The following is a 13,125-nucleotide window of genomic DNA, read 5'->3' as shown; positions in this document are numbered from 1 at the left end:
AAACGAAACAACAATAAAAAAGAAAAAGAAAAACCAGAACCAACATCACATATCTCCCACTGAGTTTAGAATGTTTGGGACAGGATTGGGACATGTCCTGGAATTGCTTAATAATGACAGACAGTGTTACATGTGTTTTGCTGAATCAGGACCTTATTTAGAATGGTGCAGATGGAATTAACACCACAGACCTGGCTGCATACATTGGGCATTTTAGTCAGCTGGCCTTCAGTAGGACAACTAACACCCCAGACTATTGAAAATGAGCTGTACTAAAAGAAGCAGATTCACGGAATCTTTAGGACACAGAGGCTGCAGCTTTTCCTGCTGTCAAATGACAGCCTTACTTGTTAACACCTTAAGGAATGTGAATTAAGTGGATCTGTATCCATAGGAACATATGAGTGCCTGAGCCTTCAGACTTATGCCAGGAGATCTCTAATCTGAAATTTGTTCTAGATGGCAAGGACCAGCAACCTTGCAAACAGCACCTTGGTAAAAAATAATTCAGCAGTTCTTTGAAATATGGAATATTTCTGGGTGGGTGCTAGGGCTCAGCCTTACTGGTTTAGTCAAGGCAGGGGCACACATCAATTTGAGAAGGAAGTTTGCCCAAGGAAACACACTGGTGACAAACTGAGCACATTGGAAGATGCAAGATGTGAAAGGCATAATATAGGAGGTTCCCAAGGACATCTTGATAATCAAGGTAAATACTTCTGAGAGAAATACGTAAGTAAGGACTTTTGACATTTATTTTCAAAGTTAAATTAAGCTGTACCTACTTGAACTGGGAGATTTCACATCTCTCAAACTTGTATTTCAGATCACTTTCTTGAAAGATATTCTGTACCTATATGAAAAAGAGAAATCTTGAACCAATTTCAATAATTAAAAATACACCCATTCTCACACTATAATCATGGTTTCAGTACTAAATAACTTTTTCTAGACTATAGAAGCAAGGTATTTCTTTGATGATTCACTGATTTTCTCAGATAAGGAGTATATTGGGTTCTGACCAGGCTTAGGACCTGAAATAACTCTTTTTTGGAAAGAAAAAATTATCAACAACAGTTAATGTTAAGGAATTAATGTACCTACAAATACTCTTGAATAAACCACAAGCTGATAGGTTCTTACCAATTTTTCAACATCAAAGGCAAGGACTTTGAAATCAGCTGAGGAACTGTTTCGTAAGGTGGAAGTGAAAGATGTGCCAGAGACTATTTTTAATATTCCCATATAACCATGAGTATTCACATCTGCTTCAGCTAGATAATGAAAAAAAAGGTGTTTTAATTATACAGAAGTAAATGAAAAATATTACATTAGATTTTATTTCACACGGATCATCAATACAATAATTTCTAGGAGTTTTTTACTGCTTTGCAATCAGGGATGTTTTACCTAGTGCTCAGTTTAAAGAAAAAATATACTTTTTAATGTTTACAATAGTTGTAATGCTAATAATATTTTTATTAATTCTATTTGCCTTTAGTTCTCATTACTTTCAATTTTGTTTTAGATGTTGTTTTCCTGCAACACTGAGTGCATAAAGGATACAATGATATGCCCAGTTATGTCTAACAAAATGGACAGAGATAAACGGGAAGGCAATTAGTGAATTATTAGTATTTTGTATGTTCTGGTTAAAAAATATTACGAATTATTGCCTCAGACTTTGTGTACTTGTGCTGTGCCCTTTTTTATATGTGTAAGCTGGTTTCAATGACAGCCCTGGAAACATCCAGTGTCAGAATTGTTAAACTATTTTTGACCTGATCTTTCTCATCAATACATACATGAAATTCTGGGAGAATTTATAAAAAAATTAGATAACTGGGCCTTGTTGCAAATTTAATCTTTACTTTAATATGCTACAGGACATGAGGTATACATAAAGGAATTCATTATATATTAAAAAAAGATTTCTTCATTGAGTAACACACTGAAAATTCTCAGAAAATATCTGAATTAAAGCTGATTGATAGGAAATGCCTTTTGCTTACTAGTTGCAGTATCAGTGGTATTTTAGGTTGTGTTTGAAGGCATTAACATCAAAGCACATTTTAAGACAAAAGCAGATGTCAGAGACTGAAATATTATCACTCATGGCTTAAACATTGTTATGAAGGAGTTTTGCCCATTATGGCAAAACTGCATAAAGAAACTGCAACCACCAAAGCTCTCACTTCCCTGGAGACACCTCTTAATAGGAACCTGGGCATTCCCACCTGTCCCAAATGTGTATTAACCCACTGGATTCTGTGTTTTTCAAGAAACCCTCACCACCAAGAAGATCAACAAAATGCCATCGGGATCCATGGAGAGTTGATATTTTCTACTTAATCTGTCTCCACCTTACTCTCCCCTTGCAATCCTCTCTTTCCTATTTCTTCCTTTTTATGTCTCTCTTGTTTACTGTTAGATAAAACCTATACTATTGACTTTGGCATACAGTCTCATTAGCATGTTAATTTGGGCAGAGGCATTTCTAATAAATTTAATAACTGAATCATAAGAGCAGATAAGCAATAAATACTACAATGAACAGTTTATTATGGAAGGCATAGCATAATGACACCAATTTAATATCAACTAGTGATAGCACACTACTTTGAGCTTCTTTGAGACTTGTCCTTAAAATAATTGTAAATCTGTTTAAAAAATACTTCTAAATAGCAAAAGTTTTTTAAAATTATATATCAACTATAATTAAAAATATTTTATAATCATATATTTACAATTTTTTTTCCTTATTTTTTCTTCTAAAACCAAAGGCATTAAGTAAAAGCCTGCCTCTAGATTCAATAATACACCCTTTTATTTTACTGGAGTGTGATAACATTCTGGTTAGAAGGTAAGAAAGTTGGTAGGTGTTGTACTTTTGAAGATCAGGAAACAGAAACAATGGCAACTGAAGGAACAAACATGGAATTCTGACATAATGGTTTTGGTTGGTTGTTTTTATTTTTTTTAACAAAAGTCTTACAGAAAGTTTAGTCTTCATGAAAATTTAGCTGTCAGAATGAAATAGTATGGGTTTTTGGTTAATGAAAGCAGCAAAGTCATAAGTGTAGCAGAATATTTCCTCAGCAACAAAAAGAAACTGTGAGACTCTCTCTAGTAGCTCCATATCTCTCACATGTTTTGGAGCCCTGAACTGGATGCAGTCCTCCAGATGTGGCCCTCCCACATAACTTATATCCACATGATTTCTTAATAAAAATTTTAGTTCCATTTGAAAATAATGAAACATTGTTATTTCAATTTAGTTTGCTTTGAGTATCAGTAACTTCTTCCAGCACATTCTGAGCACTGAATAAAGACTAAGAGTGACTATACCTGATCTTTATATATGGCAGGCAGCTGACTGATGCAGGAGCTCTCTCACACCAATAAATGACTTAAAAATATTTTTTAAGTAAAGAAATTAATAGATTCCAAGGATGGGCCCCACAAACTCTAGGAGATTATTAGTCTTTCAACGGATTATTTTTATTCTGATTCAAAATTCATACATGGAGAAAAAGGCAAAATTTCAGAGTTTTCCATATTACCTTCACTAGTTGATGAATATGGTGGAATAACCCAAGCTTTATAGCTTGGATTGCATCTTAGAGATCTTTCCCCAAGATGAAGCCATGAAAATTATTTTACATGCCTTCAGAGCATGATTCCAGTACTTGGTTTTTCCCCCTATTTTGTTCACATCATTTTTCCAGAGAGGAAAACACATAAACCCTAAAACACCACTGCCCCTGCCCCCAGCATTAAAAACATAGCATGAAAAAAAAAAAACCAAAACCCAAAAAAACCCCAACTACAATTGTAAGAGCACTGTCTTCAAAGTCTAAGGAATTCCTAAAGGTCTGTAGCTAAAGGTTGGCTACTTACCTCGTTCCAGCTCCTGGATTGATAACCAAGAAAGTACAATCAGACCAACACTAACACACACAAAAATTGCAAGCAGACAAGCAAAGAAAATCTCATAGCTACTAAGAGAAACATATTTCTCATCAGATAATTTTTTTGCCTTCATTTCTATCTCAAAAAACCTGTGTGAATTAAGGACTGACAAAAGACGCAGCCTGAGAAGGAAAGTAGTAATCCACACAAACAGATATTTATAGGAGATGCTTGTAAATGAATTACATCATAAAACTTCACTGACATAGGTTTTTATAGCATTCCTGAGCAGTCATAATCATACACAGGATATGCAAATAAGAAGAAAAGGAATCCACTGAGAGGGGAAACACTGAAGATTCTTGTCTCAGATGAAGAACAAGCAAACCCACAGAAATGTAAGGTTGGTCACTGGATTTGCACTTTTTCTTGTAATTTGGTATTTTTAAGTGACAATATAAAATATTGCTGCCAAATGTATTGCTTATACAGTTTTCTTTTTTATAATTCCTCACAAGGATAATTATGAGGACAACAGTGAAAGCCGTATCTTTCCTCATTCTGCTTAAAAAGTTCCTTTAGATGTAATTTCATTTATAAAGGAAGTGCTGGGAAATGAATTGTTTAGTAATGTGCCATAGCTCAGCAACATGTTCAGCACTGAACAGTAATTCAGCAGCACAAATTTAATCTGTGTAAGACATGGTTCTTTGACCACAGAACTGGAGAACTAATCAGAGAAGACATTATGAAATGCATGCTTGTTTTATATTTTCTTGCCAGGCATAAATGTGTCATGGGATGCAAGTCCTTGATAAAGTTAAAGCTCTGTGGATGGTGAGAGCTGCTGCTATGGTGGAGCAAGAGTAAATTAAAGAAGCAGTGTAGTAACCAGTGGAACCATTTGGTTATAAATTTAATATGTCAAAACTTTTGAGCTTCAGAAAAGTAAAGCAGCCGTACTGATTCTAAGTTTTGAGCCCTGGGAGTTACTCTTTCTGACTCAATCAGAGTGCTAAACCAGATTTGTGGTATGACACTCTTCCTTGTGGAGAATCTGAGCACACAGACATATTTCTGACTGTCAAAGGAAAGGAAAACTTCTGAGTCAATCTTTGGAAGAGAGAAGCTCTACCTAACTGTTCGTTGGTAGAAATGGAGATAATATGAATTGGGAAGAAATGAGAAAGTCTTGAAATTAGACTCTTGGATGGCACAGCAATTTTCTGTCCTCTCTTTGAGAACTATGGTATTTGAAAGAATTGCCATTTGAAAGGATATAAAGCACTAAATCACAATCAAAATCTTGGCCTGACAGCAGGAACCTCAGTTTAGTGCCATACCATACCACAATAAAAGCAATATAGTAATATTTCACATTACTAAAAATAAATAATTATTTACTTAAACCCAAAGTTTTTAAAACAGAATTCATTGCAGCTTAGCCATACTGCCCTTACAGAGCAAGAGAAAACAGAGACTGTAACTTGCAAATGGATTAGATCTGTGGGTCATCATGCTAGACAGAGTAGGAATTGCTTTTGTATATATTGTATATCACAGACACACACATACATGAATACAAATGTGTGTAGATATAGATGCATACTTATGACCAGATCATGTTTGCAGTGCTGAGCACTGCTGAACTCTGGCATAGTAGTGTCATAACTTTTTGTGCTTTCTCAGCAATAATTTTAATATCCTTCATTTCAAGGGGTTTAAGTTTCAACATCTTTCTGAGCACTGATTCTATCACATAAATTGATGATGTCTCTAAATAATTCGCTTTCTCAGCTACACCTATTAGGTTATCTCACACCTAGCAGAATTGTGCCATTGCAGGGAGTAGGGGAAGAATGTGAAGAGGAGGGAGTCACAGAGAGCTGTTATGGACTGACCACAAGCCCTCAGTCCTCATCTCCCTGCACCACTTGAGGATGGCTGTAAATCACTTTTGCTCTGCTGTGCTGAGGAGGGCACTGAGGAATCTTCTGGGTGGGCATCTGGCAGCCAGGCAAGGTTAAATCACCGCAATTGTCCATGCTGCCTGAAACAATATTAGTCTAGTCCTGTCTTATTCATAACAATTTTTTTTTTTGTCACAAATATGAGGAGTTTTTTGTTGATGGACTTAGGATTAGTTTGTGACATTTTGCATAATTTCACTTTTTGTACCATTGACATTATATATCATTAATAAAAGACTAACACTATTACCCAAAGATGCTGCTGCATTTTAAATTCTGAATTAATGTTCTAATGGTGAAGAGATTAGCCCAGAAGAGTAAAAAAGTTCATTGACTCCCTGCACAATGATTTTCTACTCCCCTCTGTGTCTTATTGGAATATCAGCTGCTGCAATTTGTGTTTGTTGCCTCTTGGGCTTTCCCTTTGCAATTCTGAGAAGAGTCCATTTGCCTTCTCTGCAATCATCCCTTAGATATCTGAAGGCAGCAATTAGACATCCCTATCAGCTTGTCAGGCTCAATCAGTACTGGGACATTGGGTTATTTCACCCCAGATGTTGAACTTTGGACTTGTTGACCTTGGTTGAACATTATGAAGTTTATTCCAGGCCGTTTCTATGCCTTTTAATGACGAGCACATCCTGTGACTGCAAACTGCCCTCTAGAAATTGACTTAATTTGCTTCTACTTTTATTCCTCATATAATTACTTTTCTTGTTCATCCTTCTTCTGCAGTCTTAGTTGCATTTAAATTTTGGGATAATCCTAAAATTTGCTTCTCACTTTACTTTCTTTTGTGTATTGATAAGACTCTTGAAAGTTGGATTTGGTTGGTTTGCTACATGACTAAACTGGTGGAATGGTATGATCCACTCAGGAAAAGAGTGAGCATTAGACACTGTTACTAACATTTTACTACCATCTATTGCAAGTTGTGGATACTCACAGGTCATGGACACCTTGCAGCAAAAAATTAATCACCCAAGGAAATAATGCAAAATTAAAAACAAATTAAATTATTCAGTTGAAACTAATAAAATCAGTTGCATGTTATTTTCGAAATTCTAGTTTTATGACACACTTATGAGCTTTATGATAAAATAATACAACATGATTTAAAAATACTTTAAATTATATAAAGGCAAATACTCTATTAGTGTGGTAAAACCCAAAGAAAGATGACAATTTATTTAATTTTGATAATTGAGGTTTTAATAGTTATTACTATAGCCATACAAAGAAAACATCAGGTTAGGTAATTTTTAAAGAAATAGGCCATTGACAGGGTAGAAATCTAACAGATTCACAATTTAGGTCATTTATACTTCCATATCTGCAGCTCCACAGTTTTTCTAGCCTTATTGGGCTGCTTTCATTTCCTTGCTTGATCAGTCTCCAGTATAGGATGAAAAGACTGCTGACACAGGAGGAGAGGGGATGTTGTGCTCAGATAAGTCCTCTAATACCCAGACTCTCACAAACATACTTAAAGCCTGACATTACATTAATAACCAGCTCTCTGTGGGAAAACATTTTGTCACCCCCACAGACTTGCCTTGACCTACCAAAACAAAATGGAAATCTGCTTTCTTTTGGCAGCTCTTTTCAGATATCTCAAGTGTTTGTTCCTTTCCCTATGCAGACTTCCAGAAAGGGAGATAGATAACCAAAGCAAAAGATTGCTGTGAAGGTACAGAAACAGACTATGAGCTATTTTCCCCACTGTATCAAAAGGATAGGTTTAGAATGGAGATCACATGGAAGAATAACTTCTCAGTAATCATAGAATCATAGACTGGCCTGGGTTGAAAGGGAACTTAAAGATCATCTCATTCCAACCTTCCTGCCATGGACTGGAACACCTTCCACTAGATGAGGTTGCTCAGAGCCCCATCCAACCCATGCCTGTGCCTCACCACCCCCAAAGTAAAGAATTCCTTCCTAATATCCAATCTAAACCTACCATATTTCAGTGCGAAGCCATTCCCCCTTGTCCTGTCACTCCAGGTGCAAGTAAATAGTCTCTCTCCATCTTTTCATCTGAAGGTCTCCCTTCAGGTACAGGAAGGCCACAATTTGGTCACCTCAAAGCCTGCTCTTTTCCAGGCTGACAAACCCAATTATCTCAGCCTTTCCTCACAGGAGAGGTGCTCCATCCCTCTGATCACTTGGTGGCCCTTCTTTGGGTGTGCTCCAACAGGTCCCTGTTCCTCCTGTGCTGGGGACTCCAGAGCTGGATTGCAGAAACATTGTATTTTATAAAAAAAGAGGATGAAAAATATCCGTGGTGGTGATCATCCAACTGTGAAACTTCATATGAAAGGAAATACATGGACCTCATTTACTAAACCAGCTATCAGACATTTTAATTAGAAATATTTCATTTTTTGTGTAATTCATTATTAATGCTGCCTGACTAAAAGTCACATAATATACATCCCCAATGTGCTATTCTCTCTTCAAAGATCTCATATTTGACCCAGCAAGACATAACTTGGCAGAGGAGTACATAGTATTTGTATTCACCCTCTTTTCACCCTGGGTTTCCAGAATAACCCAGCTTGGAGGGCTTGCTGAATCTTCTGTTTTCTGGAATCTACTTCTTGTACTGAGGTTCTTAGAGAAGACCACAAAATTTTAAAAGTGCATGCAGTATTAAAGATGTCAGAAATGAGCAATTTTTTTTTAATTTAAATTGGATTAAAGGTGGTGAGAAAACTATGCTATAGAACACAAAAGTGTTGAAGAAATTTGGGAATTTGGGAATACCTATATTTTAATTAAGAGAAAGATATGAAGGAACAGTGTCTCCATGTCCCTCCTGAAGTCATACAGTTTATGATAATTAAAAATCCAACCAATTGATCATGCCAAGTCCTCCGAAACCAAACTGAAAGGCCATGGAACAGGTGTAAGTGCCCCTAGGTCTAGGTTACATAGGGCTCCATTTGGCTGTGGTATGTCAAAGGTGGGAAGGTAGAGAAAGGAATTGGACCTGATATCTGCCTTCAGCCCCTAAACATTCCCAAATCCTGGGTATAAGTGTATATTGAGCTAGTAATTATTGAGATCTCTGAGTTGATGTCTGGTGACCTCATCATTTGAAGATTTACTGTAGTGGGAAGATCTTCTCACGGAGTCATGTGAGTGTTTGCTCTGAGACACTGCCCAAGAACTTTCATATGCACACCTAACAAGATTCCTTGGGGCAATCACTAAACAGAGGGGATGTGTAATGCGCAAACAAATACAGTAATGGATAATGTAGTAGTGGATGAAGTAATCAATGCATTTACTTTGTGTGGAAGACCATATAGAAACTGACAAAAGGTTCTGAGGAGTTTTAGATTCCTATCACACAAGCAAATATCTATGTTGTTTTGTACATTCATGGTTTAAATTCTGACTTCTAGTTAGACCATAACAAAAAGGAAAAAAAAAATATATAAATACCTTGCAGATTTTATACATCCCTTGAAAAGTGTTCAGAAATATGGATTAAGCTGAACTATTCAATTAAAAGATCCAAATAAATTGCTGGCAAGCAATCTGTCTTCATGTTAACAAATCTACATCAGAAAAGTAATTAAAAAGGCACTGCTGTCATTAGCAATAGTTCTTCAGACTGTCTTGGAAAAAAAAAATTGCCCAGAAAGCAAAACTGGAATATGTCACCTTTCCCTCAATTTGGAGGAAGGACTTTTTAAAGCAAAAAAAACCTCCTTGGTTAAGTAGATCCAGGAAGACCTCACAGGACAGCCCTGAGGTTCTTTTCTGGGTCAGTGCATGTCTTGTCTGGCTGGTTAGCTGCAGCTCAACATTCACTTCCTTTTCCCAGCAGTTTCCAACACAGAATCTTATTTCAAGTTGGACTCAGAGAAATATGTTTCTGAATATATTATAATAAAAAGTAGGGCTAATTAAAGGTATCCAGAAAGGAAATCTGTGATGAATCCAGTTGACTTCAGCAGAAGTGATCACAGAGCCAGCAACAGGCACTGAGAATAAAAAATTTCACCTAACTTTAGAGACCTAATGGTGAGGGTTAGAATTTGCTTCTGGAGGCAATCAAATCCTTCTACATTGATTAAATATAGTAAATAAATATTTTATAATAAATGTCTAATTTTTAGTAAATTAAAATTAGATAAATGAGAAAAACATTATGCCTTGCATTCAAACAATCTACTAGAGAGACCACGTTGAATTAATTAGCTGAGTTTAAACAACTACATGCACATACTTCCTTACATTCCGCCTTATTATTAGGGGAAAAAAGGTGTGGATCATGGGAACAAAGTGAAGACAGTAGCAATCAAGAAAACAGCAGAAGACAGCATGAACTATCTGAGCAATGGAAAGAGCATGTCAATGCAAAGTTCTCTGTGACAAGTAAATGGGATGAGCTAGGAACAGATATGGCACACCAGGGAAAGAATCAGAGCCAACTCAGCTGATAACACTGCATGGCAAAATAGGCAGGTAAAAGACAAAGGTCAAGAGGAAATACCAACATTATTGCTTCTCTGAATTCTCTGATTAACTGATGTAAATTGATGCCAGTGTGGAGCAGTCACTGAAAACAACAGTAAATTTGCCACAATGTAATAGTTTCTATGAATAAAAGAAATCACAGGGACATTGCTGTGTTTAAAGATTTGTGCCTTGTAGGCTAATATGGAAGCATTGAAAAGAAAATTAAAGTTGCAGGGGAATGGTTCTCCTCTTTCATCCTTGCCTTTTGTTCAGAATGATAGAATAAATGCAAACTAAGTTTTCTATACTACACATCACAGGGCTTTGTCATTATGTATTTGTTTCCGAAGAAGTTTGAAAGAAAATCTTCATCTCTGTTTGCAGGTTAAAGGGCCACAAAACACAGAAGAGGGAAAGGTCTGAAACAAGGACTTAGATATGGCATAGTTTAGCCTCTTTCTGTCCTGTGTAAACCACTTCAGGATATCTATAACCTTGGCAAAACTTGGGGAAAATTCTGGGGAAAATTAGCTGTCATTAAAATGCATCTTCATAATTTATGTAGTTTGCAGCAGTCTTTTCAAAGTTTGTCCATGATACTTAGAAAACTGTTATTCTTGATGAATATGCAGAGATTTTTGTCTCAAAAATATGAAAAAAATGGGAAAATTCATGTTCAAATAATAATGAAAACAGTAAGATCTGTATTTCAGGAGTGTTATTTCAACTGTCCAAGGAACACTCTTGACTGTAGATCTTGATAAGCATTGCCATGCCCTGCTCTACAGACTGGCTTGCTGCAAGTACTTAAAAGGCTGTCAAATTTTATCTATTAAAAATATGAAGGGCATCTGTTTCTTTGAAATTTAACTACTTTAAAATTCCCAGGTCCTCTTGCTAAATATGTCTCAGACCAACAAATATTGAATCTGATTTCTTCTTAAGACTCTGAAAAACCCTAACCATTGGTATCTCCATAACAGGAGAACTAAGAAATGCTTAAGGAGCAATAAATATCTCTATTGCTAACTTATACAACCAATAATACAAAGACAGCTTGTCCATAACCCTTTGGAATTATTTTGTAAATCCATATGTGAAATCCAATCTGGTTGTATGAAGCATTTATTCTCCTGTGTATCTGTGTTGCAGATCTAACATTCTTAACTGCTGATATTCAGAAGGGCAGACCATAAGAAACAAACCCTCAAATTTCTCAATTATTATACCTTTTGTTGCCACCTCATGTGGTTACTTTTTTGTTGCCCATGTCAGGCAGAGTAAAAGAAAATCAGATATGTGGGTCAGAAACAGATTACCCAAATAAAGGGAGAAGATAGGAAGAAGTAAATCTGAAATCCTTGCAGTTCATTCCCAAATAGCACACAAAATGAGGTGAAAGATGAGGCCAGAGAGGCTGTGAAACAGAACTGATAAGCATTTACCTAATGCTCAGTGTGTCAAGTGTAAGAATAAGCTTACTCTCCAAATACACATATTCCAAAGCATACTGGCAGCATGACATTTTTTTGATGTTAAAAATTATCTATACATCCTTCCAAAAACATTCAGCCTCAGCCTTGCTCCTTTCATTTTGAAATTTGTAATGCAGCTTTCAGTAGAAGCTGAGCCTGACTTGAAAAAGATTTATACCAGTGCAGTTCCTTTGAAAAATCTCACTTTATACCTAACATCCCAGCAAGACAATAATTACGTGTGGGCTTTGGAGGAAAGGTATGACAAGGAAACTCTTGTACTTAATTTTAAAAGATTCCCCAAACCAGGTAACACAGATCTCAAGTCAGAGCACTAAATGATTTTGTCATTCTTTTTTTCTTGTCCTCTGTACATGACCCTCTAAATAACTACTGAACTAAAAGTAATTTATATTCTTTTAGACACATGTGAAGAGATATTCAGGTCAGACCTCTACAATAATCCATTTAGCTTGCACCAAGATTACTTTTCACATTGGACATTTGACAAGATGATAAATAAACAAAATTAAGTGCAATTTGTTTCTTAGTTTTATTTTTAACACAATATTATTTTAGCAGTAGTTGACAGGTAGCACAGAAGGAGGAAAATGCTGTTGGATTTTGAAAGCAACTAAGCATGTAATTACTTTCTCAAAGATTCAAATAACTGGGCTCATCTATTTGAACAGGAGTTCAAATTTTGGTCATTGTGCTCAAATCGTTCTTCATTACCCGTTGTAGGTACTACAAAGAGAACTGTTTTTTTCAAAACTCTTTAAATGCTCCCAAGATACTGAATGCAAAAATGTTTTATAACATTCTGTTGCTGAATCTATCAACAACTTCTCTTTTTTTAATGCCTATATAAATTGGGAAAAAAACCTGATATCAAACACAGCAGAAAATATTAACAAAATTTGAAATTTTATAGCTTTTTTCTATTACAAGCCTTCAGCCTCAGTTTTTTCTTCATTTAAAAACTGGATTGCCACTGAAAAACCAATGAGAACTGGACAGCTGAGACACAGGACTAGTCTGCCTGCAAGGTTTTACATCCCAGTGTAAATCAACTCTGACAGATTTCATATGGTTTGGAGGAAAAGAAACAAATAAACAAAAAAAAAAGAGAAAAAATCTTGCTCTTTTAAGTCAGTCTTAAACGTGGCAAAAGCATAAAAATTATTAGAAACAGATCAAATGCAATGATGTCAAAAATCAGGGCTTAAAAACCCTTATAGAAGTGACCAATATTTCAGCTTTCATATGTTTTGTTCCTTGTAAGAAGGAAG

The 13,125-nt window shown here is 35.8% G+C and overlaps 1 protein-coding gene across 1 annotated transcript in view; it reads right to left on the bottom strand.

The window, feature by feature from the left end:
- Positions 1–4,045, bottom strand: part of TMPRSS15 (transmembrane serine protease 15) — a 53,584-nt gene extending 49,539 nt beyond the window's left edge. The window contains exons 1-3 of the mRNA XM_041414788.1: positions 3,901–4,045; positions 1,144–1,274; positions 786–853 (exon numbers count right to left, since the gene is read on the bottom strand). Of these exons, the coding sequence (XP_041270722.1) occupies positions 786–853; positions 1,144–1,274; positions 3,901–4,045 (344 nt within the window). The remainder of the gene's footprint in view (positions 1–785; positions 854–1,143; positions 1,275–3,900) is intronic.
- Between the last annotated feature and the right edge of the window lie 9,080 nt (positions 4,046–13,125).

Source organism: Onychostruthus taczanowskii, unplaced genomic scaffold, assembly GCF_017590055.1.
Source record: "Onychostruthus taczanowskii isolate IOZ18803 unplaced genomic scaffold, ASM1759005v1 scaffold47, whole genome shotgun sequence".
NCBI classification, from domain to species: Eukaryota; Metazoa; Chordata; class Aves; order Passeriformes; family Passeridae; genus Onychostruthus; species Onychostruthus taczanowskii.
Note: the sequence above shows the minus strand (reverse complement) of the source record. Positions and strands in the feature narration are given on the sequence as shown.